At 42.6% G+C, this 22,248-nt stretch overlaps 1 protein-coding gene across 2 annotated transcripts in view; it reads right to left on the reverse strand.

Annotated features, from left to right (window-relative positions):
- Window positions 1–22,248, reverse strand: part of efcab7 (EF-hand calcium binding domain 7) — a 115,795-nt gene that overhangs the window by 87,208 nt on the left and 6,339 nt on the right. For both annotated transcript variants that reach the window (XM_039735469.1, XM_039735470.1), the window contains 2 exons: window positions 21,410–21,589; window positions 2,476–2,687 (listed from right to left, as the gene is read on the reverse strand). In XM_039735469.1, coding sequence (XP_039591403.1) covers window positions 2,476–2,687; window positions 21,410–21,539 — 342 coding nt within the window. In that variant the 5' untranslated portion in view covers window positions 21,540–21,589. The remainder of the gene's footprint in view (window positions 1–2,475; window positions 2,688–21,409; window positions 21,590–22,248) is intronic.

Raw genomic sequence — 22,248 nt, forward strand, 5'->3', positions numbered from 1 at the left:
TCAGTCTGAGCACATGTGACAGAAAAGGGTCTGGAGAAGCCGTGGAGAATGTTATGCTGCCTGTGACATCATTCAGCATGACCAGTTTGGTGGGGGTCACTGATGGTCTGGGGGGCATATCCATGAAGGGACACACAGACCTCTACAGGCTAGACAACGGCACCTTGACTGCCATTAGGTATCGGGATAAAATCCTTGGACCCATTGTCAGATCCTATGCTGGTGCAGTGGGTCACGACAATGCCCGGCCTCATGGGGCGACAGTATGCAGGCAGTTCTTGGAGGATGAAGAAAGTGATACCATTGACTGGCCCCCACACTTACTCATCTGACCTCAATCCAAAAGAACACCTTTGGGTGGGACATTACAGGTGCTGGTCATAAAATTAGAATATCATGACAAAGTTGATTTATTTCAGTAATTCCATTCAAAAAGTGAAACTTGTATATTAGATTCATTCATTACACACAGACTGATGTATTTCAAATGTTTATTTCTTTTAATTTTGATGATTATAACTGACAACTAATGAAAGTCCCAAATTCAGTATCTCGGAAAATTAGAATATCAATTAAGACCAATGCAAAAAAAGGATTTTTAGAAATGTTGGCCAACTGAAAGGTATGAACATGAAAAGTATGAGCATGTACAGCACTCAATATTTAGTTGGGGCTCCTTTGGCCTGGATTACTGCAGCAATGCGGCGTGGCATGGAGTCGATCAGTCTGTGGCACTGCTCAGGTGTTATGAGAGCCCATGTTGCTCTGATAGTGGCCTTCAGCTCTCCTGAATTGTTGGGTCTGGCATATTGCATCTTCCTCTTCACAATACCCCATAGATTTAAGGTTAAGGTCAGGCAAGTTTGCTGGCCAATCAAGAACAGGGATACCATGGTCCTTAAACCAGGTACTGGTAGCTTTGGCGCTGTGTGCAGGTGCCAGGTCCTGTTCGAAAATAAAATCTGCATCTCCATAAAGTTCGTCAGCAGCAGAAAGCATGAAGTGCTCTAAAACTTCCTGGTAGATGGCTGCGTTGACCTTGGACCTCAGAAAACACAATGGACCAACACCAGCAGATGACATGGCACCCCAAACCATCACTGACTGTGGAAACTTTACACTGGACCTCAAGCAACGTGGATTCTGTGCCTCTCCTCTCTTCCTCCAGACTCTGGGACCTTGATTTGCAAAGGAAATGCAAAATTTACTTTCATCAGAGAACATAACTTTGGACCACACAGCAGCAGTCCAGTCGAGACGCTTCTGACGCTGTCTCTTGTTCAAGAGTGGCTTGACACAAGGAGTCCGACAGCTGAACCCCATGTCTTACATACGTCTGTGCCTGGTGGTTCTTGAAGCACTGACTCCAGCTGCAGTCCACTCTTTGTGAATCTCCCCCACAGTTTTGTTTCACAATCCTCTCCAGGGTACAAGCGGTTATCCCTATTGCTTGTACAATTTTTTCTACCACATCTTGTCCTTCCCTTCGCCTCTCTATTAATGTGCTTGGACACAGAGCTCTGTGAACAGCCAGCCTCTTTAGCAATGACCTTTTGTGTGTAGCCCTCCTTGTGCAAGGTGTCAATGGTCGTCTTTTGGACAACTGTCAAGTCCGCAGTCTTCCCCAGGATTGTGTAGCCTACAGAACTCGACTGAGAGACCATTGAAAGGCTTTTGCAGGTGTTTGGAGTTAATTAGCCGATTAGAGTGAGTGTGGCACCAGGTGTCTTCAATATTGAACCTTTTCACATTATTCTAATTTTCCGAGATACTGAATTTGGGACTTTCATTAGTTGTCAGTTATAATCATCAAAATTAAAAGAAATAAACATTTGAAATACATCAGTCTGTGTGTAATGAATGAATCTAATGTACAAGTTTCACTTTTTGAATGGAATTACTGAAATAAATCAACTTTGTCATGATATTCTAATTTTATGACCAGCACCTGTATGTTTGGGTCCATCCAACACCTCAGACTGTCCAGGAGCTCAGTGATGGCCTGGTCCAGATCTGGGAGGAGATCCATCATCTCATTTGGACATTGTCAGGCATGCATACAAGCCATACAAACTACTGGGTACGATTTGGAGTTGCTGCAATGAAATTTTGGCAAAATGGAAGAGCCTGCCTGCCGCATCATTTTTTCACTTTGATTTTCGGAGTGTCTTTGAATTCAGCCCTCTGTAGGTTGATCATTTTTATTTCCATGAAACAATGTGCCCTCCTTTCATTCCTAACACACTACCATATCAGTCCATATCAGTAGAGATAGTCAGCAGGATTTTTTTCCTATTCAGATCTGATGTGTTTTCTAAGTGTTCCTTTAAGTTTTCTTGAGCAGCTTACAGTATATTTCAAAATATCCAAAACGGTATAAAAGAAAAAAAGCTATAAACACCCAGGGGTGAACAGGGCTGTATAACCAGCATCAAAATGAGATTTCAGATAGTTATCACTGATAGGAATACTCACAGAGGTAAGCACTTTGTAAAGTTCGCTGTGTGTTATGAATCCATCACCATTTACATCAATCTCTCGAAATGCTTGCATCAGTTCACTTCTTCCAGTTGGTTTTTCTTTCCTTAGTATTTCACAAAAATCATCAAAGTTCAGTTTGCTCGTTTTGGGGCCCCAATACTTATTAAGTGTTTTCTGAGATGGATTTCTCCCAGCCTGCTGAAGGACTTGTAAGGAAAGACAGCACATTTGTTAACATACATGAAAACATCGTTTCTATAACAATACATTTAGAAATGGTAAAATACAATGAAGTAAAAATGAATATGAAAGTAATAAAAAAACATTGCAAAAAATACTTTATGTGGCCGTAGGAAAAGAAGACTTTTACTATTGAACATGACATCATTCTCTTAACATTGGTAATCCTTTGATTGTTTCTCTTCTCGTTGCATTAGTGTTCATTTGATTTTACTCAATGTTCTCCACTAATGAATTGCTTCGAAATGATATAGAGTAGGGCAGCATGGTGGTGCAGTGGGTAGCCCTGCTGCCTCGCAGTTAGGAGACCCGGGTTCACTTCCCTGCGCGGAGTTTGCATGTTCTCCCCGTGTCTGCGTGTAGTTTCCTCCCACAGTCCAAAGACATGCAGGTTAGGTGCAATGGCGATCCTAAATTGTCCCTAGTGTGTGCTTGGTGTGGGGGTGTGCCAGCGGTGGGCTGGCGCCCTGCCCGGGGTTTGTTTCCTGCCTTGCGCCCGGTGTTGGCTGGGATTGGTTCCAGCAGACCCCCGTGACCCTGTAGTTAGGATATAGCGGGTTGGATAATGGATTGATGGATGATATACGGTATAAAGTACATGTACATTATTCCATACAGGACGCTCTGCTTTGTAATTTTTCACTATAGCTATCCTGAATTTTTAACGCTCCTTTCTAAACTTGCTCTCTCTGATAGACTTCCAAGATCCTCCCGATGTCTACCAGTGATGTATTTCTTCTACCCACACGGTGTATTTATCTCAAATATTGTACTGCTTAAATGTTAAATTTTGGTAGGTTATTGCAATGTCTCATTTATGAATGCTATTTATGGTGCTATATGAAATAACGCTTGATTGAGTCCAATAACATTATCGCCTTGCCAAGGTCTTTGTGGTATACAATGTAAAAAAAATATGAATCACTGATGGCCAGCATTTGAGATAACACATTGGATCAGGAGTTAGCACTACAGTCACTGAAGCTGAACACCTGAGCTGAGCTTCCTTATGTGTATAGTAGACACAAAGCAGGTACCACATATTAGCACTCTTAGCCACCATCTTAGACTACCACAGTGTGCTAAGAGGTGCTATTACGCTCTTTTTTTTGGCATCTATCAAAAAACGTAATGCCTCCTGCCATCATGCCAGTCTTCATCCTAGCCAGTTATAGTACAAAGTATAAACATAAGGAAAGTATTTCTTTATATCAGTTGTTTTCAAGTTTACTCCTGTGAAACCCTCATGCAGCCAGTTTCACAAACAGTTCATCATTCTTATTTTTACTTGATCTCACTGCTTACTTATCTGGCCTACAAATATCTCTAAGAACATCATAACTCAGGAATCAGGAAAACCTGAATGATGAGTGAATGATGGCAAAGTTGGATGTCACCATGAAAAATTCTCTCCATCCTCTCCAGGAGGCGCTCTCTTGGCGCACTTTTAGCCACAGGCTCACTCCATCATGTTGTGCTAAGAGGCGCCTTTGCTGCTATCAGGCAATTCAAAGCTTCCTTAGTTTACTCTTTGTTATTTAGTATTGCCTAATCTTATTTTTATATTTCTATTTTTTATAAACTTCTTTCCTCATCTTGTAAAGCACTTTGAGCTACATCATTTGTATGAAAATGTGCTCTCTAAATAAATGTTGCTGTACTTCTAATGTACTTTTTAAGTTCATTTTGAAATATCTGCACAATATATCTTCTTATATACGGTAAACCCTCGTTTATCGCGGTTAATCCGCTCCAGACAGATAAATGAATTTCCGTGAAGTAGGATTCTTTATTTATAACTCTAATATTTTCGCAGTTAGAGCATAGAAAATCTGTTTACGACTTTCTAAATACGTTTTTTAACATTATTAGAGCCCTCTAGACATGAAATAACACCCTTTAGTCAAAAGTTTAAACTGTGCTCCATGACAAGACAGAGATGACAGTTCCGTCCCACAAGTAAAAGAATGCAAACATATCTTCCTCTTCAAAGGAGTGCGCGTCTGGAGCAGAGAATGTCAGAGAGAGAGAGAAAAGAAAAAACAATCAAAAATCAATAGGTGCTGTTCGGGCTTTTAAGTATATGAAGCACCGCCGGACAAAGCAGCTGTAAGGAAGGGATCAATGTAAAGGTAGTCTTTCAGCATTTTTTAGAGGAGCGTCCCTATCCTCTAGGCCAGTGTGCGAACAGCCCCTCTGCTCACACCCCCTCCGTCAGAAGCAGAGAATGTCGGAAAGAGTGAGAGAGACAGAGAAAAGCAAACAATCAAAAATCAATACGTGCTGTTCGGCCTTTTAAGTATGCAAAGCACCGCGTGGGAAGCATATCGTATATCATTGAGGAGTTTTATTTAATACATAGTACGTGCTCTGATTGGGTAGCTTCTCAGCCATCCGCCAATAACGTCCCTTGTATGAAATCAACTGAACAAACCAACTGAGGAAGCAGGTACCATAAATTAAAAGATCCATTGTCCACAGAAATCCGCGAACCAGCGAAAAATCCATGATATATATTTAGATATGCTTACATCTAAAATCTGTGATGGAATAAAGCCGCGAAAGTCAAAGTGCGATATAGCGAGGGATCACTGTAATATGCTACCGTGGCTGTCCATTTGTCTGTCCAGGATTTTAAATCACCTGTACCTCGCAAACCGTTTGACCTATTGACTTGAAATGTGGTACACATATACTACGTGACATCTACTGTCCACTTTCAAGGTGATGATTGACCTCCAAGGTTATTCCTCTTTTTATTTTTATTGTATTTTATTTTATTGTAGAACTAGCAGAATACCTGCGCTTCGCAGCGGAGAAGCAGTGTGTTAAAGAAGTTATGAAAAAGAAAAGGAAAAATTAAAAAAAAAACGTAACATGATTGTCAATGTAATTGTTTTGTCATTGATATGAGTGTTGTTGTCATATCTATATATATATCTCTATATATATATAAACATCTATATATATATATATATATACACTGTGTGCACAATTATTAGGCAAGTGAGTATTTTGACCATATCATCATTTTTATGCGTATATTCCAACTCCAAGCTGTATTAACTTGAATGCTTATTGGATTTAAGCACGTCAGGTGATGTGTATTTGTGTAATGAGGGAGGGTGTGGCCTAAGGAGATCAACACCCTATATCAAGGTGTGCAGAATTATTAGGCAGCTAGTTTTCCTCAGGCAAAATGGGCCAAAAAGAGATTTAACTGACTCTGAAAAGTCAAAAATTGTAAAAAGTCTTTCAGAGGGATGCAGCACTTTTGGAATTGCTAAGATATTGGTGTGTGATCACAGAACCATCAAACATTTTGTTGCAAATAGTCAACAGGGTCGCAAGAAACGTGTTGAGAACAAAAGACGCAAATTAGCTGCCAAAGATTTGAGAAGAATCAAGCGTGAAGCTACCAGGAACCCATTATCCTCCAGTACTTTCATATTCCAGAGCTGCAACCTACCTGGAGTGCCCAGAAGTACAAGGTGTTCAGTGCTCAAAGACATGGCCAAGGTAAGGAGGGCTGAAACCCAACCACCACTGAACAAGAAACAGAAGTTGAAACGTCAAAACTGGGCCAAGAAATATCTGAAGACAGATTTTTTTCAAAGGTTTTATGGACCGATGAGATGAGAGTGACTCTTGATGGACCAGATGGATGGACCTGTGGATCAGTAATGGGCACAGAGCTCCACTCCAACGTGGAGGTGGGGTACTGGTATGAGCTGGTATTTTTAAAGATGAGCTAGTTGGACCTTTTTGCATTGAAGATGAACTCAAAATCAACTCCCAAACCTACTGCCAGTTTTTCAAGACACTTTCTTCAAACAGTGATACAGGAAAAGACCATGATTTTTATGCAGGCCAATGCTCCATCACTTGCATCGAAGTTCTCCACTGCGTGGCCAGCCAGTAAAGGCCTTAAAGATGAAGGAATAATGACATGGCCCCTTCCTCATTTGACCTAAACCCTATCGAGAACTTGTGGGCACTTCTTAAACGCTAGATTTACGGGGGAGTAAAACAATACACCTCTCTGAAGAGTGTCTGGGAGGCTGTAGTCACTGCTCCACAAAAAGCTGATCGTCAACAGATCAAGAAACTGACAGACTCCATGAATGGAAAGGCTTAGGACTGTTATTGGAAACAAGGGTGGCTATATTGGTCACTGATTGATTGATTTATTTTTTTTTAAATGTCAGAGATGTTTATTTGTAAATTTTGAGGTGTTTGTTTATTATTCTCACTTTAACAAATGAAAATAAACAAGTGAGATGGGAAAATTTTCATTTTTCTTTAGTTGCATAATAAATCTGCACACTAATAGTTGCCTAATAATTGTGCGCACATATGTATTCCCCTGATGATGTTCACATTTCCGTTGTGAAACATTCAGGTTTCAGGTTTATTAACATTTTGGATTGACTGATAGCACTGCGTTTGTTCCATATTAAAATTAATCCTCAAAAATACAACTTGCCTAATAATTCTGCATATATATATATATATATATATATATATATATATATATATATATATATATATACTGCTCAAAAGAATTAAAGGAACACTTTTTAATCAGAGTATAGCATACAGTCAGTGAAACTTATGGGATATTAATCTGGTCAGTTAAGTAGCAAAGGGGGTTGTTAATCAGTTTCAGCTGCTTTGCTGTTAATGAAATTAACAACAGATGCACTAGAGGGGCAACAATGAGATGACCCCCAAAACAGGAATGGTTTAACAGGTGGAAGCCACTGACATTTTTCCCTCCTCATCTTTTCTGACTGTTTCTTCACTAGTTTTGCATTTGGCTACAGTCAGTGTAACTACTGGTAGCATGAGGCGATACCTGGACCCTACAGAGGTTGCACAGGAAATCCAACTTCTCCAGGATGGCACATCAATGGTGTCATTGCCAGAAGGTTTGCTGTGTCTCCCAGCACAGTCTCAAGGGCATGGAGGAGATTCCAGGAGACAGACAGTTAGTCTAGGAGAGCTGGACAGGACCATAGAAGGTCCTTAACCCATCAGCAGGACTGGTATCTGCTCCTTTGGACAAGGACAAACAGGATGAGCATTTCCAGAGCTCTACAAAATGACCTCCAGCAGGCCACTGGTGTGAATGTCTCTGACCAAACAATCAGAAACAGACTTCTTGAGGGTGGTCTGAGGGCCCAACTTCCTCTAGTGGGCCCTGTGCTCACAACCCAGCGTAGTGGAGCTCGATCGGCATTTACCATAGAATACCAGAATTGTCAGATCCACCAATGGCACCCTGTGTTTTTCACAGATGAGAGCAGGTTCACCCTGAGCACATGTGACAGACGTTGAAGGGTCTGCAGAAGCCATGGAGAATGTTATGCTGTCTGTAACATCATTCGGCATGACCAGTTTGGTGGTTGGTCAGTGATGGTCTGGGGAGGCATATCCATGGAGGGACGCACGGACTTCTACAAGCTAGACAACGGTATCTTGACTGCCATTAGGTATCAGGATGAAATCCTTGGACCCATTGTCAGACCCTACGCTGGTGCAGTAGGTCCTGGTTTCCTCCTAATGCACGACAATGCCCGGCCTCATGTGGCAACAGTATGCAGGCAGTACCTGGAGGATGAAGGAATTGAAACAATTGAATGGCCTTCACGATCCCCTGACTATAAACCCAATAGAACATCTGTGGGACATTATGTTTCGGTCCATTAGGCGCCGCCAGGTTGCTCCTACAACAGCTCAGGGATGCCCTCATACAGATCTGGGAGGAAATGCCACAAGACACCATCCGTCATCTCATTAGGAGCATGCCCCGACGTAGTCAAGCATGCATACAAGCTCGTGGGGGCCACACAAGATACTGAAAAGCATTTTGAGTAGCAGAAATTAAGTTTTTGAAAAATGGACTAGCCTGCCACATCTTCATTTCACTCTGATTTTAGGGTGTCTACACAATTGAGCACTCTGTAGGCAGAAAACTTTTATTTCCATTAAAAGACTTGGCATCCTTTTGTTCCTAAGACATTGCCCTGTCGTTATTTGTATAGATATCCAACTTCATATTGAGATCTGATGTATCTAATGTGTTTCTTTAAAGTGTTCCTTTAATTTTTGTGAGCAGTGTATATATATATATATATATATATATATATATATATATATATATATATATATATATATATATATAAAAAATACCAGCTTGGCAGCGGAGAAGTAAAAAGAAAAGGAAACATTTTAATAATAACGTAACATGAGTGTTAATGTAATTGTTTTGTCATTGATATGAGTGTTGTCATATCTATATATATCCATCCATCCATCCATCCATCCATCCATCCTCTTCCGCTTATCCGAGGTCGGGTCGCGGGGGCAGCAGCTTAAGTAGAGAAGCCCAGACTTCCCTCTCCCGCCACTTCTTCCAGCTCTTCCGGGAGAATCCCAAAGGCGTTCCCAGGCCAGCCGGGAGACATAGTCCCTCCAGCGTGTCTTGGGTCTTCCCTGGGGTCTTCTCCTGGTTGGGCGTGCCCAGAACACCTCACCAGGGAGGTGTCCAGGAGGCATCCTGATCAGATGCCCGAGCCACCTCATCTGACTCCTCTCGATGCGGAGGAGCAGCGGCTCTACTCTGAGCCCCTCCCGGATGACTGAGCTTCTCACCCTGTCTTTAAGGGAAAGCCCAGACACCCTGCGGAGGAAACTCATTTCAGCCGCTTGTATTCGCGATCTCGTTCTTTCGGTCACTACCCATAGCTCATGACCATAGGTGAGGGTAGGAGCGTAGATCGACTGTTAAATTGAGAGCTTTGCCTTACGGCTCAGCTCTTTTTTCACCACGACAGACCGAGGCAGAGCCCGCATCACTGCGGATGCCGCACCGATCCGCCTGTCAATCTCACGATCCATTCTTCCCTCACTCGTGAACAAGACCCCGAGATACTTGAACTCCTCCACTTGGGGCAGGATCTCTCCCCCAACCCTGAGAGGGCACTCCACCCTTTTCCGGCTGAGGACCATGGTCTCGGATTTGGAGGTGCTGATTCTCATCCCAGCCGCTTCACACTCAGCTGCGAACCGCTCCAGAGAGAGTTGAAGATCACGGCCTGATGAAGCAAACAGGACAACATCATCTGCAAAAAGCAGTGACCCAATCCTGAGTCCACCAAACTGGACCCCTTCAACACCCTGGCTGCGCCTAGAAATTCTGTCCATAAAAGTTATGAACAGAATCGGTGACAAAGGGCAGCCCTGGCGGAGTCCAACTCTCACTGGAAACGGGCTCGACTTACTGCCGGCAATGCGGACCAAGCTCTGACACTGGTTGTGAGAGACCGAACAGCTCTTATCAGGGAGTCCGGTACCCCATACTCCGGGAGCACCGCCCACAGGATTCCCCGAGGGACACAGTCGAATGCCTTTTCCAAGTCCACAAAGCACATGTAGACTGGTTGGGCAAACTCCCATGCACCCTCCAGGACTCTGCTAAGGGTGTAGAACTGGTCCACTGTTCCGCGACCCGGACGAAAACCACACTGTTCCTCCTGAATCTGAGGTTCGACTATCCGACGGACCCTCCTCTCCAGAACCCCCGAATAGACTTTTCCAGGGAGGCTGAGGAGTGTGATCCCTCTATAGTTGGAAAACACCCTCCGGTCCCTCTTTTTAAAGAGGGGGATCACCACCCCGGTCTGCCAATCCAGAGGCACTGTCCCGATGTCCATGCGATGTTGCAGAGGCGTGTCAACCAAGACAGTCCTACAACATCCAGAGCCTTAAGGAACTCCGGGCGTATCTCATCCACCCCCGGGGCCCTGCCACCAAGGAGTTTTTTGACCACCTCGGTGACGTCAGTCCCAGAGATGGGAGAGCCCACTTTAGAGTCCCCAGGCTCTGCTTCCTCATTGGAAGGCATGTTAGTGGGATTGAGGAGGTCTTCGAAGTACTCCCCCCACCGAACCACAACGTCCCGAGTCGAGGTCAGTAGCACACCATCCCCACCATATACGGTGTTGACACTGCACTGCTTCCCCCTCCTGAGACGCCGGACGGTGGACCAGAATCTCCTCGAAGCCGTCCGAAAGTCGTTCTCCATGGCCTCTCCAAACTCCTCCCATGCCCGAGTTTTTGCCTCAGCAACAACCGAAGCCACATTCCGCTTGGCCTGCCGGTACCTATCAGCTGCCTCCAGAGACATAGGTGCAGGCCCGGCCACCAGGCGCTCGCCATCGAGCCCCACCCCCAGGCCTGGCTCCAGAGGGGGGCCCCGGTGACCCGCGTCCGGGCAAGGGAAAACGTCGTCCACAGTTTTAATTCTTCATTGGAGGTTTGGAACCGTTCTTTGTCTCATCCCTCACCTAGGACCAGTTTGCCCTGGGTGGCCCTACCAGGGGCATAAAGCCCCGGACAACATAGCTCCTAGGATCATTGGGACACGCAAACCCCTCCACCACGATAAGGTGACGGCTCAAGGAGGGGCCGCATTGTCACACACGCGCGAATAGGAGACCGCGGACGGACCTTAAAGCGCTTTGGAAGACGTTTGCCGGCAGGGAACTAACCTTTCTTCTTTGCTTTCTTCCAGGCAAAAAGATGCTCCGCCACCATAAGCCTTCCCGCAGTACGCTTACTTCTGCCCTTCCTCCGCCATCTTTCCTGACGTCATCAGTCCCATCCTCTCTCACTACCACCGGTTCGTACCCCGTTTCTCCGAAAGGGCAGCACCCTTGACCAATTTAAGAAAGAAGGGCGCTCCCCTACACGTGGTATGGAACGACAAGGCGGAACATGCATTCAGTGACCTAAAAAAGGCCTTAACGTCGGCACCTGTATTAAGGACCCCTGATTTTGGGCTTCCTTTTTTCCTCCAGACTGACGCTTCGGACACAGGCCTGGGCGCCGTGTTAAGCCAAAGCGTCGATGGTGTCAAACACCCCCTGATGTACTTAAGCCAGAAACTGCTGGACCGAGAGACCAGGTATGCGGCAGTGGAGAGGGAAGCCTTGGCCATTAAGTGGGCGGTAACCCATCTCCGGTACTACCTGTTGGGTCGCGAATTCACTCTAGTGACTGATCACGCTGCGCTTCAGTGGATGTCCCTGCACAAAGAGTCGAATCCGCGGGTCACCAGGTGGTTTCTGGACCTACAACCCTATAAGTTCACAGTCACTTATCGTCGCGGCAACCTTCAGGCCCATGCCGATGCCCTCTCTCGCATCCAGGACCTCTCGGTTAGGTCCGCCCGACCTGATGGTCCTGGGCTGAGGGGGGGGGTCGTGTCATGCACGCACGAATAGGAGACCGCGGACGGACCTTAAAACGCTTCGGAAGATGTCCGCCGGCAGGGAGTGGCGGGGTACTAACCTTTCTCCTTTGCTTTCTTCCAGGAAAAAAGACGCTCCACCACCATAAGCCTTCCCGCAGTACGCTTACTTTCGACCTTCCTCCGCCATCTTTCCTGACGTCATCAGTCCCATCCTCCCTCACGGTTCCTTCCCAGCATTCCTCCACTTCCGGTTCCTCCCTTATAAAATGGCCGCCGACGCCTAGAATGGCGTTGCGCATATGAACTGTTTTGTTTATATAATTTTTCCAGATTTGATTGGGGAGTTGTCTACAATATACAGGGCCGGAAACCCCATACCTTTATGTTGTCTCTTGTTAAGTCTTTTACAATATATATATATATATATATATTTATATATATATATATAGCAAAATACACGAGCTTGGCAGCGGAGAAGTAAAAAGAAAAGGAAACATTTTAATGTTTAATGTTTAATGTTTTGTCATAGTCATGAGTGTTGCTGGCATATATATATATATATATATATTGTCAACGCCACCCGGGCACAGACAGGCAGACATCTTGTTTTGCACAAACCACCACACGTTTATTTACACTATATACAATTGTTTGGTCACAAAGACCCCAGTCTTTTGGTCACACAGACCCACACAAGTGCACAAACCCCTATCCCAAAGTCCTGGCCTCACGATGCCTTTCTTCGGGCCGCTTTCATCCTCTCCTTCTGCCTTGTCCTCCTTCCACCCGACTCCAGCCTCGAATGTATGAAGGACGGCCCCTTTTATAGAGTGCCCGGATGAGCAGCAGGTGTTCCCGGCATTCTTCCGTTGGCCCCAGCGTGGCGGAAGTGCCGGCTGTCCTCCTGACAGCCCTCCGGGTGACACCAAAGGTCATCCCCCCAGCACTTCCTGGTGTGGCGGAAGTGCTGGGGCAACAGGTCTCCAAGACATCGGGGCGCCTCCTGGCGGTGACCACGGGCCCCTACAGGGAAAGGCTTCCATACCCTTGACCCGTGGCCCCCAAAGCAACCCGGAAGGCAAACCCCACGTGATCCAGGCAGGGCTCTGACCCTCTTCCGGTCCCTCCTGGCGTCCTGGCCGGGTCATGGCCCCTGGCATCCCTGACAGTATATATATATATTTTTACATACATGTGTACATATATACATAGATACATATACTATGGGGTGCCAAACAGGCAAATACATAGATTTTCTGAATATATAAAGTCGGCGTCAGAATATATAAAGTCAAAACTTTAATATATAAAGTCATTCCCGAATATATAACGTCAAAACTTGAATATATAAAGTCACTGTCGGTATATATAAAGTCAAAACTTGAATATATAAAGTCAGCGTCAGAATATATATAGTCAGCGCTGGAATATATAAAGTGAAAACTTGAATATATAAAGTCATTCCCGAATATATAAAGTCAAAACCTGAATATATAAAGTCTAGTTAGATTTAGTCATCATTGTATAACTTTTTCTTTACCATAGAAATTTAAAGACTAAATTCAACTTCCATTCCTACCAAAGATATTTCTGGCGACTAAATAGAACCTACTTATATCTAAATTCGAGCTATTGAACTGTCGCCTGCCTGCCTGAATAAGTCGCCCTCGCTTCGCTCTTACTTTTTTACCGTTCATTTAATCATGGCTAGTGGCGGAAAATTTATAAAATGGAAGGAGGATCACACGGAGTATGGCTTTACCAAAACAATTATTGATGGCAAATCGATTATTCATAAAGCTTCAATTGGTGATCTGTTTTTCTGTGTTAACCTCATATTTTTTCATACTTCTTCTCAAACTAAGGTGGTGCGAGGGTAAAATGAATCGGGAAGCGCTGATCAATGTAATCGGTGTACCAGGAAATCATGCATTGACAGAAGTTCCCCTTTGCTTGGAATTGAAAGTGTGATTAAATGCATGATTTTTTAACGCGTTATGGAGCACATGCATTGAAGCTTCTCAGCTGTGCTTGTGCTAAGAAATGGAAACATTTTAAAAATAACGTAACACGATTGTCAATGTAACCTTTTGTAAGTAGTGCCTGGAGGATTCAGTGTGGAGAAACTCTACAGACAGCGTGTGTATTAACTTGTGGATTTTTCTGTGAGTATTTGGTAGAAGCGTCACAAAGTCACTTCCGTAAGACTGTGTTAGCTTCGGAGCTCAGCTCAGAGCGAAATGAGGTGAATGGGAGGGGAGATGATGACGTGACTTCCCCACCCGCCTTAACTGTCAATCCCCACAAACACAGTCTCGAATTTGCATAAGCACAGCCCTTCACCTGCAATTTTAACTTAGTTACAAAGTGATCAAAACTCGCTTATATCCTCGTCCTCTCATTAAACTTGTATCCCGTGATTACCTGTGGGCATGACAAACGCCAGGGCAGCCTGTCTATGAACTTAATTTTTTTTTTTTTTTTTTTTTATTATTAATTTTATTACAATCAATACATAGCAATCAAGTTTTACAAAAAAAAGAATTATGCTAAGAACAGATCGATCCCCACCCTTGAGAGAGAGAGCAAGCCAAACGGTGTAAAATTTAAGGCTTATAAAAATACCTAAATCAACAAATTCTCTGTGCTTTATAAACTCATTTCAAAATATTACTGATTAGATCCTGCCATGTTTTGAAAAAGTCTGTACAGATCCTCTAACTGAGTATTTGATTTTTCCAATTTCAAATAATATAACACATCAGTTTCCCACTGACTTAAAGAGGAGAGTTTGTGTTCTTCCAGTTTATCAGAATAAGTCTGCGTGCCAACAGTGTAGTGAATGCAATCACAATTTGTTTGTCTTTCTCCACTTTAAGACCCTCTGGAAGAACCCCAAACACAGCTGTTAATGGGTTAGGAGGGATTGTGAGTCCAAGGCTGTCTGAGAGGTAATTAAAAATTTTTGTCCAGAATAATGTTAATTTGGTGCAGGCCCAGAACATGTGACCCAGTGAGGCTGGGGCTTGGTTGCAACGTTCGCAGGTTGGATCATGCCCTGGAAACATTTTGAGAGTTTTAGTGAGACAGATGTGCTCGATATATAATTTTGAGTTGTATAATTGTATGCTTTGTGCATATGGAGCTTGAGTGAATTCTCTGCATTGCTACTTTCCACTCCTTTTCTGATATATTAATTGAGAGGTCATTTTCCCAGTGTCCTCTTGGATCTTTGAAAGGAAGGGATTGTAAAAGGATTTTATATATTGTAGAGATGGAGTCTAACTCCTTGAAATTGAGCAATAATTTTTCCAGCGTGGATGAGGGTGCAAGATGAGGAAAATCTGGAAGGTTCTGTTTAACAAAGTTCCTGATTTGAAGATAGTGAAAGAAATTTGTAGCTGGAATGTTAAATTTGGAATGTAATTGTTCATAGGATGCAAAGACGTTGTCTATATAAAGATCTCTAAGCAAGTTAATTCCAAATTTTTCCAGATATTAAAAACTGCATATGTTTGTGAAGGTTGAAAGAGGTGGTTCTTTTGCAGGGGTGCCACAGAAAGAAGCTTCTCCGTCTTAAAATGCTTTCTACATTGGTTCCAGATTCTAAGTGAGTGGAGCACAATTGGGTTATTAGTGTATTGCCGATAACGTGTGTTTATTGGAGCGAAGAGCAGGGAATACAAAAAAGTACTGCAGGATTTTACTTCTATTGCGGTCCATGCCTGTGTATGTTCTTCTATTTGTGTCCAGGTTCTTATCGACTGTATATTTGCCGCCCAGTAATAAAACTGGAAGTTAGGTAGAGCCATGCCGCCTTCTGCCTTTTGTCTTTGTAGGGTCGCTCTTTTGATGCGTGGATGTTTAGAATTCCAAATAAATGAGGTTATTGTTGAATCTAATTGCTTAAAGAACGATTTATTAATGTATATTGGAATGTTTTGAAATAAAAAAAGGAGCTTAGGAAGAATATTCATCTTAACAGTGTTAATTCTTCCAGCTAGTGTGAGATGAAGGGTTGACCATCTATGCAAGTCTTGTTTAATTTTTTCCATGCAGACAACGAAATTTTGTTGATATAGAACTTTATGTTTACTTGTGATGTTTACCCCGAGGTATTTAAACTGTTCTGCAATGATAAAAGGAAGGGAACTTAATTTAAACTTTAGGTTTACACCGTGCTTTGTTTCCGAAGTAGCAGCACTCATGAATATGGTTGTATATGTCACTCGCTCGCTTCTTATTGTTTCGCTGCCTTCTCAATTATATAATGCATATTTTCTTCAGTGCTTTTTGGAGCTCTTCCTGGTTTTCTACGTACTGCGTTGACAATCAGTTCACGTGATTACGTGGGAGGCGTGATGATGTGACACGAAACTCCGCCCCCCACGGCTTTCGAGCTCAACTCCATTACAGTATATGGAGAAAAATACCTTCCAGTTATGACCATTACGCGTAGAATTTCGAAATGAAACCTACCCAACTTTTGTAAGGAAGCTGTAAGGAATGAGCCTGCCAAATTTCAGCCTTCTACCTACACGGGAAGTTGGAGAATTAGTGAGTGAGAGTGAGTGAGTGAGTGAGTGAGTGAGTGAGTGAGTGAGTGAGTGAGTGAGTGAGTGAGTGAGTCAGTCAGTCAGTCAGTCAGTCAGTCAGTGAGGGCTTTGACATTTATTAGTATAGATCAACTCTTGGCAGTGGCCAGCACGGCAGCCGTGTGGTGCTTGTGTACAGGCGCCATTCTCATCCCTACCACCTTCGCCATCACTTCCCCTACCTCTTCATATCTTTTTTTTTTTTTACTTAATTTTATTGTAATCGTTCCATACAAATCGATCAATTTTTACAAAAAGTAGGATTGGAACAAGTCGACTCCCACCCCTAAGAGAGAGAGAGCATGGCCAATGGGGTCAAACATAAGACTTGTAAACTTACCTAAATTGATGAGTTTGATAAGCCAATAGAGATAAATGGAGATAAATGAGATAATAGAGATAAATGGAGAAGAAAAAGAAATGCGGAAATAATTGCTTCCTCGGTGCTTTAAGAGCTTATTCTAAAATATTACTGATTAGATCCTGCGATGTTTTGAAAAAAAATCTGTATAGATCCTCTAACTGAGTATTTGATTTTTTTTCCAATTTCAAATAGTATAACACATCGGTTTCCCACTGACTTAAAAGAGGAGAGTTAGGATTCTTCCAGTTTACCAAAATAAGTCTGCGTGCCAAAAGTGTAGTGAATGCAATCACAGTTTGTTTGTCCTTCTCCACTTTAAACCCCTCTGGAAGAACCCCAAACACAGCTGTTAATGGGTTAGGAGGGATTGTGACACCAATGCTGTCTGAAAGGTAATTAACAATTTTGGTCCAGAATGATGTTAATTTGGTGCAGGCCCAGACCATGTGACCCAGTGAGGCTGAGACTTGATTGCAGCGTTCGCAGGTTGGATCCTGCCCTGGAAACACTTGCCCTACCTCTTCATATCTTAAATCATTCTTGAGGCAGATTGAACGCTTAAGTGCCAGCTTAAGTGAAAAATTAAGGAAAACATACTAAGTAATTGCAACAGAAACACAAACTTAATCAGTTTTAACACAAAAAGATGCCAACGAAAGAAGAGAAGCAGCGGGTTGCTAGGGTGGTGAAAAGAAGAGCTGCTCAGGGAGCAGCAAGCGCATCAGCCTCTGAGCAAACGAATGCTAAACGTACAGAGAAAGAGGATGAAAACTAGGAATGGTCAAGTCAAGTGTATTCACTGCATGTTATCATACAGTGTGCCGTTACTAATTGATTGCAACGCAAACACTGACATAATCAGTTTTAATGCGAAAAGATGCCGACGAGAGAAGAGAAGAAGCGGGCCGCTATTGTGGAACAGAAGAGCTGATCAGGGAGCAGCAAGTGCATCAACCTCTGAGCAAACAAACGGTAAACGTACAGAGAAAGAGGATGAGAACTAGGAATGCTCAAGTCAAGTGTATTCACTGGATGTTATTGTGCAGTGCACCGTTGCTGGTATTTATTTATTTTGATTTATCTATTTATTTATTAGTTGATTGGCTGTATTATCTGTCCTGTAAGCTTGTATTCATTTTTATGTTTCTACTACTGTATGCATCTGAATTTCCCCATGGGATTAATAACATTTATACATTTGCATTCTTGGTCAACACTTTAAGTTTCTTTGGCCATTTATTTTTGAATTTACCCTTTTCTGTAGCCTTCATTCTCTTAATTGTATCCACATGCTGATGAGTAGTCAACATGGGTGCAAACTACGCTGCATGCTAAAGAGGCGCACAATCATTTTCACTTATCTGCTCATTAAGAAATGTTTCCTACAAACAAGTGAATACGCACTGAAGTAATTGCTCCCTTTTTAGTATTCAGTGTTTTCATCTTTTGGATATAATTAAGGGAACAGATTCTAAAGAAAAGTTTGAATTAAAAAGAAATGGTAAAATAAACTTACGCATTTAGAATTTTATCAAAAATACAAATATTTCAGAATTTCCTAGAATAGGAGAACAAAAAGCATAGCTGACTAAACAATAGGACTGATTAAAACTAAGAATGATGCCAAGATTGTGAAATAAAACCCTACAGCTGCAGGACTAAATTTATGAAGGACTTCTTTATTCTGTTAAATAGCGTATAGACCCAAGTCATTATTGTAATCATTTTAGCTTTGTTTTTTACTGTTTTGCTCTATATTTGCTCAATGCTTCTGCAAGTTTGGGGACTGATAAAGGGAAGGCAGACTGACTTACCCTGCTGTCTATGTAAGTATAACATATATCTCTTTTCGTCCCCTCCATGTCTGTACAGGGATTTCCAAGGAGGTCTAGGTTTCCTATCATATTCTAAATGCAACCAGGCTCATTGGTGTCCTATGTCTTCGATATATAAGAGTGTTTGTAGCCATGTAAATGTACATCGAAAATGATGGGGCATCCTATTAAGAAGGGTTTTTACATTGTGGTGATGCTAGTGACAATGAATGACACAGTGTGATACCAGGATGTGACTGAATGCAACTGACAATAGATCATACATTTTAACTGTTCTCTTTCTTATAGTGGGTGGGTCTAAAGTAGGGGTCTCCAACACGTCGCTTGCGAGCTAACGGTACCTCATAACCCCTTTCCAAGTAGCTCACTAAAGGGTTAATGGATTCTACATAAAAGGGGGGGGCGATCCTTCCAAAAAATCATATCACGATCCTTTTAACACAAAATCACAATCCACAATCTGAATTGCAATCCATCTTTTCAATAGGTCATACACGTAAGAGACTATCCGGACTCAAACTCATCAAGACCTCAAACAAAGTTGAATTCAATTGGTCTCCTTCGCTAGCTAAGCAGAGTTAAGGAACACGCCCCGAAGCTGGAGAGTGAGGAAGGCCCCGCCCCATTTCACTCAGATTCGTGCTAATACATCGGTACCGCAAGCGAACTCTGATACATAGCGAAATGAGAGAAGTCGCAAATTCAGCACAAAACATGGATGTCAGTTCCATCTACTCAGTGGCTCACTGCTAGAGCCACTTCACCTGCCAGAGCTCAAGCTCGCTTGGCTTGCCCACTCTCGTGTTTGCTTTACCGGATATACAATTTAAAGAGATTGTTATTTTCATGGGAATTGTTACATATGCATCATTTTTACTTTTACTTTAAAAACTTTTGTAAAAAAAATACTTGTCCTTTATTTCCGGCCCCGGGCGTGATCACATCTCTTTCTCGCAGGACGTATAACGCTGCTCGCGTTGTGATGGGGGGGCGGCTGAACGCACGCTAAGGAGATGCCGTCAGATCATCTGCTGTCTTTCTGCTGCTGGCGAGCTGCCTGTTCTGCTTGTCGCATGTCGTTGTTTTAAGAGCTGGGAGCACAAGATGCGTGTCCGCCAAAAGCAATCCAACAACTGCTAGGTTAGATGTCCGTGGACTTGTTTTAAATGATGCCTTGCCTTGCGTGATGTTGTTAAAACAATACTTGTCCTTTATTTCCAGCCCCGGGCGTGGTTAAATCTCTTTCTTGTAGGACGTATAATGCAGAGGGGACTGGGCGGTCTCATGGTCTGGAATCCCTACAGATTTTATTTTTTTCTCCAGCCGTCTGGAGTTTTTTTTTGTTTTTTCTGTCCCCCTGGCCATTGAACCTTACTCTTATTCGATGTTAATGTTGATTTATTTTGTTTTATAATTGTGTCTTTCATTTTTCTATTCTTTAATATGTAAAGCACAAATGTGCTATAGAAATAAATGTTGTTGTTGTTGTTGCTGCTCGCGTTGTGATGGGCAGCTGCTATCGTGCTGCCCATCGATCTTTTTAAAGCCCGTACAGCCGCTGTCCTTTTAACCAATTCGTGTCTCTGCTGCTCACGTTATGAAGGGGGTTAGGGTGGCCGAACGCACGCAAGGAGAAGTTGTCGGATCATCTGCTGCAAGCTGCGTGTTTTGCTTATCATTGTTTTAAGGGCTGGGGGAAAGTTAAAGTGTCTCTCGCAGGACTTCAAATTGTCTTCTGAGAAGATCATGTCTCGTCTCCCTAGTCTGCCTCCCCAACATTTTTTTTTTATAATAGAGAGATATACCATTATTAGTAAACCTTCAAAATAACACGCAGTTAAAGTCTCAACAGCATTCTCAGCATTTCTGGAGCTTAGTAGAGCCAGATAACTATAAGAATCTTCAGCAAGCAGCTCTGAAAATGTCTGCTTTGTTTGGGTCTCCATACCTCTGTGAGTCTGACGTGAATGTCATGAAGTCAAAGTTCAGAGCAAGACTGACAGACGAACATTTAAATGACTCCATGAGAGAGAACCTCAGTGGCTCCACTCCACCATACACCTCAGTGCCAGTCATTTGACTAACTAAAAAACACATCACACGTGCAACTGGACCTGTGAATAAAGTGACATGTGACAAAGTGACAAAATGACAAATGAAGAAGTCATATCTGTGGATTTGGAATTGCATTGTTTTGTTTTGACAGCCTTCATGTTTTAATTCAATAGTGTGAAATGACTACAGACGTACAAAATGCACTTGCAGGTGAACTAAATATTTTTTGTGATGTTTTCATGCAAAATGTGAGTTGTGGACACCAAGATTTTGTAAATGTTCAGGCAGAACAAGCGTATTCAGTTTGTTTGGGTTGAAATAAGTGATGAGAATAAACTTTAGAAAACATGAGCAGCTCTCGGCCAATTTCATTTTGTAAAAGTAGCTCTCAGGGGAAAAAAGGTTGGAGACCCCTGAGCTAAAGAGGTTCATGCTGTGCTTTCCATGAGAGAAAAATAAACTAAAACAACATATAAGTTTATATAAAGTGTGCCATTCTTAAAATTTGAAGTGGACCTGGAACTGTTCTAAACAAAATTATACACACCCTTCCAAGTCGGGGATGAAGATAATGAGTTACCTGTGCAAAGCTGCTCCTTAGAGGTGATGTTTTCCAGACTAGATTTGAACATCGTTAAGTATACAGCTCTGCAGTTGGTGTAGAAATCCGACTCATCCATCTGTTGGGAATTCGGTCTGGTAGATTGCATTGCTGTACGAGTCTCTGAACAGATGTCTTTGTCTCAGGAAGAAATGTATTCTACAAAATGATTACATATAAATAATTACCTTTACCGATTTTTTTTCCACAAAAATGTGAATGATTGCAAAACACTGTATATTCTTAAGTAAATTTTGCATCCTGTATTTACTTAATGGTTTAGGAATTAACTCTTCAGATTAAGCACATGTTATAAGGAAAAAAATTAACAGAACTAATGTAAACCAAACAGAGGACAAAGACCATAAAAAGAGATATCCATCCATCCATTTTCCAACCTGCTGAATCCGAACACAGGGTCACGGGGGTCTTCTGGAGCCAATCCCAGCCAACACAGGGCACAAGGCAGGAACCAATCCTGGGCAGGGTGCCAACCCACCGCAGAAAACGAGATATATAATAACGTTAATTTTAACAACAGACGCCAAATGATCAAAAGGCAAGGAAACAGTGATTAAAACTGGTCAAAATTAGTCACAAATATCTGTGTAATAAAATTTAATGCTGTCCAGGTTATGCACAGTAAATAGCAAAAAAAAAATGAATTCACTTCCTCAGCTAGCTGGTACTTATTTCAAACGGCAAATGATTTACCGGGCAATAGCGAGCACAGCTACTTTAACTTTCACATTATTTCTTGTGGTTAAAAACAGTTCTCCGCGAGTAGCTATGAGACACAAGTGCTGGTACCTGAGTGT

This window comes from Polypterus senegalus, chromosome 14, assembly GCF_016835505.1.
Source record: "Polypterus senegalus isolate Bchr_013 chromosome 14, ASM1683550v1, whole genome shotgun sequence".
Classification (NCBI taxonomy): Eukaryota; Metazoa; Chordata; class Cladistia; order Polypteriformes; family Polypteridae; genus Polypterus; species Polypterus senegalus.